Genomic DNA, 14,814 nt, shown 5'->3' with positions numbered 1-14,814 from the left:
TATTCAATTGGACTAAACTATTCATGCCTATTTAAATATATTTACACATGGCTTGTGTATATATACATATATATTATTCATACCTTCGGTGTATAGGACGCAAGCAGATTTTGACATAAAATTTTGGGGTAAAAAAGTGCGTCTTATACACCGAAAAATACGGTAGTTTAAAAACAATTCTACATTCTTCTCACTTTGAGAGACTCTTAAACCATCAACCTACTGTCATTAGTCAGTGTCCATTTATTTGATGGCTCTCCACATCAGAAACATCCTTGTATTCTATGAGGCCTAAACTTGTTGTATGAACAATTTCAAACCCTAAGTGCTGTGATTCATAATGACAATTAAGACAAGATTGTGTGAGACCAGTATATAGCATAGGCTATATGTCATATATATATTTCAGATTAGGTCATGCCTGATTTGTACAACAATGAATTGATGATGGGGTCATGGACATTGTTTTATATTACTGACAATAAAAATCACGTACTTAAACAATTCACAAGCTGCTTTCTGTTTGAAGATTTTGTATGTTCTGCTGCTTTTAGTTCTGAAAATGTTTTGAAAAACAGTTTTTAATGTTTATATGAAAGTAAATAAACAATATAAGCTCTACAGAACCAGACAGTACCAAATGTATTGATAATGTAAGTTGTTACTTCATGTTTATTACTCACTGCAGTGAACTGTTTCATTAGAGATGTAGCGTAAAAAGTGAACTGTAGGAATTTCTCGTACATTGACGGTGATGGAGGTTATGTTTTCACTCCTGTGTGTTTTGTCAGCATGATTTCTCGAAACTGGCTGAATGGATTTGGATGAAAGCTGGTATACATTTGGATTATGACCCAACTCAGAAGGAATTAGTTTTTGGAGGGTCAAGGTCATAACAAGGTCATGAAAATCCAATAAATTCCTATTTGATAACATAAGTGCCAATTTTTTTTGCATGCTACTTTTGCTCTATAACTGAGTCAAAAGTGGCAAGATTTTGATGAAACTTGATGAACACATGAAGAATATTATTTCACATTGTCCTGCCAAAATGATCCGTGTCCATTCATAAAATGGACATAAGGACACATTTTCATGCTTTTTTGAGGGTCGAATGTGATCAGTGCTGCATGGCAGGGATGTGCACTGTACTTAGTGCCCCTCTAGTTTGCAAAAGAAATCATCACATTGTCTCTTCTAAGTTAAGCTTCTATAACTATGTCCAATACTCTACATTGAGTAATAACCTTTTCAAATGTCAGAAAAATGAATTTGTGACAATTAATAGAATCAAAAGTTAACAAACATTTAATGGACAGTTTGGAAAGCATAATGTTCTAAACTTTTCATGGATCATCACTAAAATATTCACATGATCTTAATTTGATTGATTTTTACTTGAAGGCAGAAGAAACACAGGAACAATTTTCAAATCTCACTTGAACTGGGAAACTAAAATTTTGTTGAACATCTACTTACCTCAGCAGTGAAGTTAGTGAAGACTTGTGCTGATTTGTCATTTTGATAGGTAGTCCCAACATCCAAGCCTTTTGTGTCATCTAGTCTGCTCATCCAAATGTAGTCTAAGTGGATGGCATTTCTTGGCAATTGCATATACATTTCTAAAAAAGGTGCTCAATTGGTGCAAGACATTTTGTTCATTTTGTTGAGCATTTTCTTTGCTTTGGAGGTTCTAGGCTCTGCTTCTTTCACTCTTTTTTTTTTCACTTCCCTGCTGATGGTTATCACTCTCTTCATGTTTCCTTGTGTGCAACCTTCAAAAAACACATCAAGCTTTATCCCCAGACCTCCTTTTATATTAATTTCTCGACAAACTCTGCAAAACATGTGACTCTTCTCCTCATCAAAGCTCAGCCATTTGTAAACTCTCTCCCATTATTTCCTGTAACTCCTCTCTCTCTCTTTTCTTGGTGATATTCCTTGTCTCTTTTATGATTTCTGTTTGATGTTTCCTCACTCAGCTCTGCAAAAGTGACAGCCCAAGTCATAAATTAGGGTAATCCTTGGCTAATAATGCTTCAATGATCAACATAATTCAGGACTCCATCTGGGTGAATGATCATGGTCCAGACAACAAATATGGAGAGTGGTTAGCATGGTGTAATTTTCATTTTGTTTTCCATTTATCTTCTTTTTTTTTTCCTTTTTTGTCACATTAATATTTTTTTTTATTTATTTGTCATATTTCTAGGTTTCATCTTTCAGGCTGTGCCCCACCACAAATATCCTTGGATCCATGTGTCTTTTATTGATTTCAATACAACCAAAATATAAGTTTGAAATCTTGCTTTATCCACTGCCCTCCCCCACATCTAACTTAGGGGCCAGTAGTACCTACATGTATGCTTGTACCTAAATTCCAGAACAATCCCTTCCCCTAGGGAAGCCACTGATTTTTTTATTCACATTTTTGAGCTTTTTCAAGTTATTTTATACTATTTTCTAGGGAATTTAAAAGTTTTATCCCTTATGAAGGGATTATAACAACTCCAAGACTCCTTTGTTAAATTTTTGAGGGCATGGGGCTTTAAATATCCTTGTTTGCAGCATTTCATGCACCTAGATGACCTTGCAAAATATACACCTTTTCCCTGAATAAATTAGACAGTGGATGCAGCCCTTCAGAGCCTGGAGTGGGGGCTAGGACCCTCCACATACAAAGCAGCATGCAACTGAATTTTCATCTATTTCTACCATGCTGGTGGATACACTATAGCTGGTCAAAGCTGGCTGAGTGCCGGTTCATCCAATCCTTTGTATATCGTCAAGAAATTGATTCTATATTTGAGAATATCATAGCAAATAATTCTCATGATAACTTCGTTGTACTTGTCTCATGGCATGAAAATTATTTATCTTATAGGGGAAAATCACTGAAATTTAGCTTTTCCTGGGCAGTTTTTTAGTGGCCACACAGACTACCCAGGAAAATCTTTTAGGTAGTCTGCCAGAATTTTTGGTGGCCAGTGGCAAATGGACCACTGTTAATTTCAATCTGTGATATTGTTTAAATGCAGTCATAATGGAGTGCTGGATGAGTGGAATCCTAAAATGTATAAAAAAAAAGAAAAGAAGTTGAGCTGAAGTGAGGAAGGACTGAAATATGGAAGAATGTGCCAGAAGTAGTGTGTGATATCATAGAGTGGGTTAGAGAGAACTGTGAGCACACCAGGTTTAATGATTATTCTGTTTGAGAGGTACACTTTGAAGATTGAAGAGAAAAATTTAATCTGTGGAAAATTGCAGAGCAATAAGAGGAACTTAAGATTTACATGCAAGGAATACAGTAGATAAAACTTGCATTCAGGAAATTAGGAACAATATTAGGACTAGAAATGAATTTACTAAGCAGGTTTTATTTAGTAATAGATTTCAGCCTATAGCATATGTAGATGAGGAACTAGTGGAGGGAAGATGCACAAAACCAACAGACTTGAATGATGATGCAAAACATAAAGTTATAGTTATAGGTAATTCTTTGGTATGGCTCTTGGATAGAGTAGTCTGTGAAGTAAACAAGGTGAAAAGAATTATAATATGCTATACAGGGGCAGTGCTGGAGGAAATAACTAATAGAACAGAGATAGTAAGGATGCTAGAAGTGATGCAGTCTTTGTTTTGTAAGGGGTTGATGATCAATGTAGGGAAGGGTAAGTAAGAGGAACTAATTGATATGTACAGGGATTGATGCAGGCATTTAAAGAAAAGAGCAATAGCTTAATCCTGTTAGGAATGCTGTTGATACTTAATTGTTGGACCAGTATCATTGACTGGTTGGACTTGTAGAATCAGTTTAATAGGAAAAGGAATCATTTTGGAATGGATGGGGTAGGGGGGCTGGCATTTTGCAAAAGCTATTAATTTGGCTGTAAGGGCAGCATTTAACTAGGCCTATACTGTGATTAGGAATAGGAAAACTAAATACAGATCATTGCTTAATTAAGATTAAGCATTCACTGCATTTGGAAATCAAGAATAATAAACTTTTGTTAAGAAATCTCAGAAAAGCTAAAGTTGAAGGGTTGCAACAAGAATTATGTATTGTGAATTGAGGAACTGAACTAATTGGATATACTGATCATATGTGGAAACATTTTTTTTAAATACTTTTTTAAATGCTCAAAATAAACATATTTCTTGTATAAAAAAAATGGTGGCTGCAAGTGAAACACTAGGTTGGCTTGGAAAGGGTATAAGAATTAAAATTAAAGAAAAGCATTATAAATTTAAGAAATTGAAATCAACTGCAATGATGGAAACTTGGAGGATGATAGAAGATCAAGATACTTGGTCAAACAGGGCACTAGAAAGTTAAAGTGTTTATGAATAAAGGTTGGCTGAAAATGTGAAATTAACATTAAGGATTTCTTTGAATACATTATAGGTAAGCAAATATTAAGGATTTGAGTCTTTAAGGGGTGATAAGGGAAGGCTCATTTATGATAATTATGGTTGGTTGGGTTACTAAATTCTGCTTTTTTTCCACTTTTTACTAATGAAGAGTTAAGCAGTGTTTCTTATCCTGAATAGTTGCCTGTTGGAAACATGATTGAATAAGTTGATCACATTAATTATGAGCTTATTAAGAAAAATTGTGAAGTTTAAAGAATGATAAGACTCCTGGGCCAGATAATACTTTCCCAAGAGTTTTGTAGAGGTTTAGGATTGGATATTTGAGTCACTTGCTAATATACATTTTGCAAAACCTTGAATAGTGGACAAGTGCCAGAAAATTGAAAGTTGGCTAATGTTACTACTCTTTTCAATGGAGATGATAAAGATTGTCAAGATAATTATAGGCCTAATAGTGTAAAAGGTGGGCAAAAATGATGGGAAACCATTGTTTAATGATTAACAAATATTATAGAATTTAACTAAAACAAATTTATCTGTACCTCCAAAATGCACCTACTCTTTACCTATTTCATCAGTCATGAAGTAATTCTTTAATCACCACATTTTTAGTAAATCTACACAGAAAAGCTATTGCAAACAAAAGTGTGTGTGTGTGTGCACTCTGAAATAGACTTAAATAGTACTCTTGAGCCTTTTCACTGTATTCTAGGTCAAGAATTAGAAAACATAGTGTGGACATTCTGACACAAATTTTCAACTCTTTCGACTGTACAAAGGATAAAAGATATTTGGTAGTAATAAATGTTTATTTTTCTTTGTTTTATGACCAAGTAGGTAATACATGTGTTAAAATACCAAAATAATATTTATTAACATTTATTCACCATTTAAAACTTTCTAAACACTGACTCCTATAATGTAGGTAATTAATAGTAGACCTATATGTAGTCTAATTTAATACATAAATGTAACATTACGCTTAGCTGTAACATTACTTGGTAAACCCAATCTTATAAAACTTCTGAATTAAGCTATTTTGCTGTTATATCACCCAAGTTATAAAAAAAAAATAAAGAGTAAAAAAAACAAACCTTCCTAACAAATGAATATTCAACATAAACACCACAGTTGGCTTAAGAACAAACGGGTGGATAAAGAGTGGTGGTGGTTAGAGCTTTATCTGAAGATCAAGAGGTATATAGTTTTTTTCTATAGGATTGAGTGAAGCTGTTGGGAAAACTTTGTAGAGGTTTTCTTTTTTCAAGTTGATGGTCATAAAAGGTTTTGGTGGCTCAGTTGATTAATGGAGTATGGATGGTTAGACTTGAAATACGGATACATTAGCTATATACTGATGTAATGAGGCAGTTTCTATGTCTGGAAAAGGAGTGAACTATTTTCTTCAGATGCATGTGATTTGGAAACTTTGTACCTGTATTTAAAATTAAAATATTTCATTTAATCAGAAAATTATTATTAACAATTAACTATTCTCTTCAGTTAGATGTGATTTGTAAACTGGATGTTTTGGTCAAGATAGTTGGGATGAAGGATAGTCTTTAACATGTCTAAGATATGAGGCCAAATGACAAAGGTGTCATTGACATTTTTTTCCACAAGCATGGTTTTAGGTAGCAGTATTCATTAATATATTTCACCTACCCTACTTACCCAATGTGACATGATGAAGGATTATCCAATTAAGTACAATTTCCTTTGCTTAAACTTTCTCCTAATCTGGAAATTGTTTTTTTTTTATTTGACTATAACAGGTTATCTGACTTTAGTTGGAAACCACAGTTATATGGTGCTAAGTTTATTTTCAAAGTTTTAGATTTTAACGTGTTTAGGCTAAAGACCTGAGAAAGTACACCTGCTTATGAGATTGTTAATAAATAAAAATGTATACTTAGCACATATTATTGTAAAATGTGTATTTTTAGAGAACTAAATACATCATAATTAAAATATGTACAGATTCTGATGTGAAGCAAGCTTGAAAATTTGGATGATCCAGACTGTTATAAAACTAAGATGGAATCTGCTCATCAACAGATTAAAGAAATCTATTCTAGAATAAGAAGTAGATGTTTTTGTAATTCCAAGTTGAGTTATCAAGATGCTGTGAGATTACTTCAGAAAATCTTCGATAAAGCAAGCCTTCATACCAGCCATAACATTCAAGATACTGGTAAGAACTTTTTGTTAGCTTTGTAGAAATTCACATTTTTACTTATGTATCTATATATTCTTGACTTTGGATAAAATGATTTGAAATTTTGCATATAATTCTTGATGCCCACAAAATATAAACAAAGAACAAAATTTTAAAGAGTTGTGAGAGACCACTAAAAATGGGGAATTGAGGGATTTTGGAGGGTGCTCACAGGTTTATGAATCCTGATTCATATTACAGTACTCAGTTCTCCACACAAAAGTTAGTTAGTACCTTGTGCTACAGCCAAAAAGTTTTTTTTTGCATGTGCTAAACTGTTCAATCTCTTAACCCTGCACATAATAATGTGTACAGCAACATTAAACTACTTCCTTGCACAGTTCTAACCTTGAGAACAATGTAACCAAAAGCTCAGTCTTTTTCTTGGATTTTTTATTGCTGTACATGTATTTAAAATTGAAATATTTCATTTTAACTTTCTCATAAAAATAGTTATTTTTTCTAAATTAATTTTATTATTTCAATAAAAAAATGAAAAATCCAGTTTTATGGATCTTCTTTAATTATTCAAATTTTGTATCTAAATTTCTGAAGACTACCAAAGTCCAGGTATTCTTCAACATGAGTCATATTGTACTTCAATGGCAGCTGAAAGTACCCTGATAGTGAGTAGTGCTATTGTTATTGTACAACAAGTGGTTGGTTCCATCCTAAATTCTTTGCCTCAGACCCCAGAGTTCATGGCTCTGTGATTTTTTAACTTCTGCTGAATCTGGTATATTTGGACAGTGTTGACAAGCTCTTTCAACCTACAAGGATGGTGTGACCAAATATGAAAGAACTTAAGAATATTAATCCTTTCTGTGTCAGGCTTTTTTTGGAAATGAGCTCATGAAAGGTCAGGTGTTTTATTTCACTTTTTGTTAGTGTATTGTAATAACATGCAAATAACTTTAGGCAAATAATTAAAAATATGGCAAGAAAGGGTTTGCCTAAATTTTATCTCGATCAAATCATAGAAGGGATTAAAGAGAAAATAAGATCCTTTTAATATGCCAGTTTACTTGTAGAGTAGACGTGAAGGTGGCAAACTTTCAGTAGAGTTGGGTGATTAATCAATATAGTTGATTAGTGTCACATAAATTAATAGATAGGTAAAAATTAGTGTTCACCATTGTTACTGTTGTTGATTTTTCATTACTATTGTTGATTAATACAAGGCTCTTCAGCTTAATTGATTAATGTCTTATCATCAGCCTCATCAGTCAATTACATTCAACTAATTCATTAATCTCACTTGAGATTTGGATAGTTGGAATAATTGAATATATTAATAACCCGAAACAATAACTTTGGTCAGTTGATTACTTGATCATCAAATTCCACTGAGGACTAGTTGTATTCAAAAAATGGTGTGAATGTACTGAGACACAGTAAGATACAAAAAAAGGACCCGAAGGGTAGAAAATAATGCAAATTTAAAAAATCTACGTTCTCTTTTCGGGTTGGTGTAGTCCCACTGGATAAAACCCCTCAATTGTCAGTACAACAGTTGTGTCAATCTAGATACAGCCCCCCCCCCCCCCCAACACGAAGAACTGGACCATTCCTGATGGTTGTGACCAGCTTGACATATTATCCCGCCTACACTTTTATGGTCTGCTGACCTCTTGGGTTATATAAGGCACTTGATCAGCCTTTACATTCCAACTACATTTGCAACATTTTGTCAAAATGGTGGAAGTTTTATCAACAGAAATTTTCTGATCAAACATTTGTATTGGACTTAGAGTATTCCCTACATGAGATGAAGGTGTTCTCTCATTGACTGCTTCTCCCATTAGTTCCCAACTACTGACCTTCTTTTGGGAGGCAGGCTGCATGAGTTTTCCTTTTGTGTTGCTATAGTCTCAGAGAGGAACCCAACTATTAAATTTGTTTATTTACGTTGGCCTCTCCACCATCTTTTCAATGTGGGGTTCTAGCAAACTGTTATGTGGAGAGGTGAGTACCATAGACTGAAGTTAACATTTTTTGTACTTGAAAATAGATATTACATATAGATACTTACCTCTCTACAGAACTAGCCATCCTACCTTCCCACTTCTGGTGTATCTGTTTGCTTCATCAAGAATGAGTTTTTATCTTAAACAAAGTGCTCAAGGGGAGTACTGTCCAATGTGGTTTTATCACTCTCTTGTTGGTAGATGAGTATAGTCTAATGCTGCTTACACTAATGTAGTGCTTATTATTACATGCAGAGATGAGAACTCTTTCAATGGCTTAGTGCTTGCTAAAAAACAACTTGCCTGTTTAGTGCCAAGCACTAAGTAATTTTGTTGTGCAGAGTGAGTATTATATCAAATACATTTTCGGGTAGAGAAAATTTTAACTTTTATGCCCCTCCCCATATCAGAGGAAGTTTGTGTGCTATCTGGATTGCTGTGGACTTAAATGAGAGTTGGCATGAAAATTTAAGAGATAATTCAGAATAAATTGCTACATTCAGTGATTCTTTAAACTGTTTGTACATGGGCTTGGTTAAATTGAGCAGTTTTTTAAAGGTATTCATACCAATGTTTACTGTAATTCCAGATTACTACTTTTATCTTCATGAAATTTGGAAAGCTTTTATTAAACATTACAAATGCATTGCATAAAGAAAGTCAGATTTGTTAATAATTTTTTTTCACTATACATTTGTCTCTGAACTTCTGAAATCTTTACTGAGTCAGTGTGAGTGAAAGATAATTTCTGACAAGGTACCTTAGTTCTGCTCACATACATAGCTATTCTCATTCATTGCTGCCCTCTATTTGCAAAATTATTTTGGCACACCATAACCCTTTTATTCCTACGTACTCTCTCTCTTCTTATTGTTTAACTGATTCATGCATGCAAATTATTAGGTCGTCAAGAAGTTAATGTCACATTTTGGAACACTTTCATTAACAACCCCCCAAAATGTACATCATGTACAATATTTAAATGAACTGCCTAAACGTCACATTAGTGTAGCCTATATAATGTGTAAAGTCTAGTATATCCTAATCCAAGACACACATTCAGCATGTAATGCTGTTTGAAGAAGGGAAACAATGTCTCTGTAGCCACAAAGAATATCAAAGAAGTTTATGGAAATGTTTTGAATGTTCGTAAGTGTCAACGATGGTTCAGCAAATTTCGTTCAGGTGACTTAAGCCTTAAAAACTGTGATGGCAAGGCCGAAATGTTGGCATTGATATTGATGCTCTGAAGACGCTTGTTGAGTCTAACCCAAGGCAACAAATTCATGAAATGGCCCTGAAATTGCATGTCTCTCATAAAACAATAAGTAAACATATAAGGAAGTTGTTTGGGTGCCTCACAAACTCTCCAATAATCATCATTTCCAATGTGTGAACATTGTTTTGTCTCTTCTGGCATGTAATGCACGTGAACTATTTTTGGTCACAATTGTCACTGGTGATGAAAAATGGATTCTCTATGCCAATATTAAACTTCAAAAACAATGGCTCAGTCCTAGACAAAAACCACTTCTGACCCCAAAAACTGGACTCCATCTGCAGAAAGTGATGTTTTGCATTTGGTGGAACATCAAAGAAGTGATTCATTTCAAACTCCTCAATCCACGGTGAACTGTAAATGCAGAGATCTATAGTCAGCAACCAGAACGTTTAAATCAAGCCCTTCACTTGTCAATCAGAAAGGTGTTTTCTTCTCTACAACAATGCATGTTCACATGTGACACGTTTGATGCAACACAAGATTATGAAGTTGGGTTGGGTAGTTCTCCCCCATCCACCATATTCTCCAGATTTGGCACCATTAGATTACCATCTTTTTGATTAGCTGCAACACCATCTTAATGGGAAAATGTATGCAAATGTGAAAAGTGTTAAAGAGTGCATCAACATGTTTTTTGCTCCAAAGCCAAGTGATTTCTTTAATCAAGACATTAATAACCTGATTGTAAGATGGAAAACATCATCGTTAAGAATGGAGACTATTTCATTTAATAAATGTTTTGTTTTGATATATAAATTGTTTGGATTTATTCAGCCAAAAAAAAAAGCGACATTTATTTCTTTACGACCTAATATCATGCGACAAACCTCCACCAATTCTCCTGATATTGCCCAATTTCCTCCTGAACAAGCCAAACCTGTTTGGGAGGATGACTGTTTTAACAGCCTTTTTCCTGCATCTGAATTTGTTGTGTCTCCCCAGTTACCGCTATGGATCCCGTTAGGTGTAATATGGCTTTTTTGGACATAATTTCAGTTATGTTATGTTATGTTCTATCCCTTTCTTTAATTTCCTATAATCTTCTACTTTCCTTGATACATGATACTCTTTCCTCTCAGTATTTTGTATTTCCACTCTCTCCTGATATTGGGGTTCATGCTGAGCATTTTGTTTCTCAGTTATGGGATGGCATGCCTTGCCCTACAAGGGCTGCAGACCACTTTGCTCTGGATTATCATCAGGCCGATTTTTCATTCCTGGATTCGCAACTCTTGGAATCCATTTTAATCGTTTGGGGAATGGATCTTGATTGTCCTGTTCTTTTTTCCCATGCCCAGTTTTCTCACCTTCATCCTCACGTCTACCCTACAGTACTTGTCTACCATCCAACTTCTCTTTGAGACGATCCACCATGATCCTAATGGTTTCTAAGGGCAAACGTTTGCCCTGATCACCTCCCTGTTGGCATGTCTGTTAACTTTAGCTCTTTCTTTACATATGTGGTTTCTCTGTTGTTGGGATCTTTTAGGGAGAGACTCAGTTTGCCCCATGTTTATTTACCATCTCCTTATCTTTGGGACTTATACCTTGCCTTTTTTCTCCATCGGTCAGTCTTTGGAGATCTTCCAGTGACTTTGGAATCTTGGGTGGAATCTGTGAGACAGCAGTCGACTTTATCCTCATTGGTTGATCGTTTATCATGCATGTAACTTTGACAATCCCCTATATCTGTTCTCCATCCTACTCCTTCCAAACCCTTACCTGTTCCTTCCACAAGGGGATCTTCTTGTCATTTTATTTGACAATAAGTGTCACATTACCAACAGTATCAGTGACTACCCTGTGGGTTCTGGTCTGGTGGGGACTTGTTTATCCCAGTTTATTCATCTGTGGCATGATTTCCCCATCGATCTATGGGTCCTTCAAATTTTAGCAGAGGGACTTGTTATCCATTTTCTCTACCCTCCTCTGTTCTCTAAGATACTTGTTTCCTTTCCATTGCCTCGGAATCCTCCCAAATATCAGCATCTGTACAAGGCAGTACAGGATATTCTCTCTGAATATGCTATTGACTCTGTAGTTCATCCTTCTCCATGGTTTTATTCCAGACTGTTTGTAGTTCCCTAAGAAAACTGGAGACTGGCCGCCTGTGATTGACCTTCATGCCTCAATCGCTTTCTGGTGCTACCTCGTTTTACCATGGAGTGATTTCTCACTCTCTGGTGGCCTTTTTCTTATGGATGACCAAGGTCAATGTCTCGAATCCTTATCTCCATATTCCCGTATCAAGACAATCAAGACACTACCTTCTGTTTGTTCACAATGGGGTGGTTTATCTATTTCGTGCTTTTCCTTTTGGACTTACTACAGCCCTGTATGTCTTTTGACAGGTGGTCAAGACTTTTCGGAGTCTTATGCACATTCAAGGGTTGTGCCTCCACCATTACATGGGCAACTGGCTTCTCTTGGCTCATTCTGAACTGGAGCCCATCCAACACACTCATCTGTTTCTTTTGGAAGTGGCTTGGGTCTGTTGGTTGATCACGTTGGAGAAATCCTTCCTTGCTCCAACCCAATATTTTATCCATTTGAGTGTTTTGTTAAATACTCATCTCATTCGTACCCAACCTTCTCCTTTTCAACACTATTTGATGGGGCTGGCAGTCATCAATGTCCTTACTGCTCACGAGGTTCTGTATCTTTGTAGATGTGGTCCTTTATGGTGGCACTTATTCCCATGGGTCATACTCATATGAGATCCCTTCAGTGGACTCTTCATGATCAATGGAATCTTGTGTGGGATTCTTTAGATGTTCCTATTACCCTTCCTCCTTTCCTTGTCAACAATCTGCATTGAAGGTTGGACAAGGCTCACATTTTGGCAGAGTTTGGTTTCCTCCCCCTCGACCAGATTTACATCTTTTCATGGACGCTTCATAGTGGGGGATGTGTTGGTTGAGCACCAAGTTACTTCTGGTATATGGTCTGCAACAAAAAGATCTTATCATATCAATATCCTGGAGCTGCTTGCTGTCAAGCAGGGATTGAATCATTTTCTTTCTCTTGCCCACAATTGTCTGGTTATGATCCATATAGATAATTCTATAATCGTGGCATATATCAATCACCAGTGAGGCACCCATTCTCTAACCTTTTGTTCTCAAATGTTGGATCTCCTGTTTTGGGCCTGCACACTAGTTATTCATATCCTTGCGTGTTATGTTCTGGGTGCTTTCAACCTGGTTGTGGATTGTTTTTCCCACACAGAGAAAATTTATCCGATGGTGTGGTCTTTAGATTCTCAGGCTTTCTATTGGTTGTACACTCATGTGGATACCCAGCACTGGATGCATTTGCTACTATTCTCAATACCAAGTTATCTCAGTTTTTGTCTCCGGTACCTCATACTCTAGCTGTCGATGCATTCAGCTAGAATTGGACAGTCAAATTCCTTTATGTTTACCCTCCTATCTGACACCTTTCTAGGGTGATTTCTTTTGACCATTCCACTTCGTGTCATGTTCTTTTGATTGCCACATATTGCCCAACTTAACCGTGGTTTCTGTGGCTGCTTCAGGTCCAATCTGCTTTGCCATTGCCTTTTCCCAACACTCCATCTCTTCTATGGTAGCATCAGTCCCAGATAGTTCATTCCGCTATTCCTACCTTTCGTTTTCATGCCTGGTTTTTATCTAGTCCTTGGCAAGGAAATCTGGTTTATCCTGCTGAGTAACTTCATTGTTCACACATTCTGTTTGACTTTCTTCCATGGAGTTTTATCAACGTAAGTGGAATATCTTCTGCCATTGGTCTTTGGACCGGGGAATCTCCCCTGCTCTTGTTATTATGGATTAACTCACATGGTTATTTGATAAGGGTGGCCTTATCCCACAAATTTCGTTTTTCCCAGTACTGTAAAGTTTTTGCATCCCATACCTTGTCCCTCCTGTTGCATTCCTTCTGGATTAGTCACCCTCCACGGTGTGCAACTCTTCTGGATTGGGATGTCAATGTAGTTCTACATGGTCTTACTTTACCTCTGTTTGAGCCTTTGTTTTCTTGTTCCATCTTTCATTTATCCCTTAACCCTATTTCAATGGGTCTCATGTCAAAGGCCATGTCATCTTGTTTGTTGACTCGCATTCAAAAGTTTATTGAACTACTATTTTATGAATCTATGTTAATAAGTTTGGTATCAAATTGTAGATTATAATTCAAATTTTAATATTGTACATTTGTTGTTTTCTCAATTTAAAAGTAAATATTGAAAAACACAGCTAAACATCAATTTTTGTGTCACATGGAATGTTGAATGCAGCACTGGTTCAAATTAGATGTTTGTGAAGTCAAAATACTAAGTCTATAGTTTCATACAAATTAGAAACTCAAATTATCAATATTGACAAGCTAGAATATAAAATAAGAGCATCTTATCTTTTATATTTGCTAAGATATTGCTCATGTAATAAATCAAACACAGTGGCACCCCACCCACCTCTCTTCATTTTTGAAAATGCTCCCTTGTATACACTTATATGACATGAATAACCAATCAGAAACTCAGAGTGTCCCCCTAGTAGCTTTCTCAGCCATTTTAATGGGCTTGGACACCATTTCTTTCTTTTGAACCAACATTTCAAGTAGGTAGGGTATGTATTTAGTCTGCTCAAAATTTCTTATTTTTTTAGACCCAAATACAGCTTAGTTACTACGCTTGATAAATTATAGTGGAATTCTGTGGTATCGATATAGTAATTTATGATTTTTTTGGTTATTTAAAATGTATATATATATAAAACCTAAAAAAAATTATTTTTACATCCTCCACTTGGGAAATTTCATAAGGCTTAGCATCCTATGACAAGCAACAAACGAGTACAAAGGTCATAACTAGAAGAGATAATTGTTTGCTTTACTTCTTTATTTACTGTTTTATGTTTTAAGAAAAATAAGTTTAATAATTTATTTGTAAATAGAAATAATGTATATACATATATAATGTATAATAATTG

At 35.4% G+C, this 14,814-nt stretch overlaps 1 protein-coding gene across 3 annotated transcripts in view; it reads left to right on the top strand.

Annotated features, from left to right (window-relative positions):
- LOC106468139 (protein Lines homolog 1-like) overlaps window positions 1-14,814 on the top strand; it is a 55,671-nt gene that overhangs the window by 1,614 nt on the left and 39,243 nt on the right. For all 3 annotated transcript variants that reach the window (XM_022396446.1, XM_013928550.2, XM_022396445.1), the window contains exon 2: window positions 6,355-6,568. In XM_022396446.1, coding sequence (XP_022252154.1) covers window positions 6,412-6,568 — 157 coding nt within the window. In that variant the 5' untranslated portion in view covers window positions 6,355-6,411. The remainder of the gene's footprint in view (window positions 1-6,354; window positions 6,569-14,814) is intronic.

This window comes from Limulus polyphemus, unplaced genomic scaffold (assembly GCF_000517525.1).
Source record: "Limulus polyphemus unplaced genomic scaffold, Limulus_polyphemus-2.1.2 Scaffold2887, whole genome shotgun sequence".
NCBI classification, from domain to species: Eukaryota; Metazoa; Arthropoda; class Merostomata; order Xiphosura; family Limulidae; genus Limulus; species Limulus polyphemus.
This window is presented reverse-complemented; position numbering and strand designations above follow the sequence as displayed.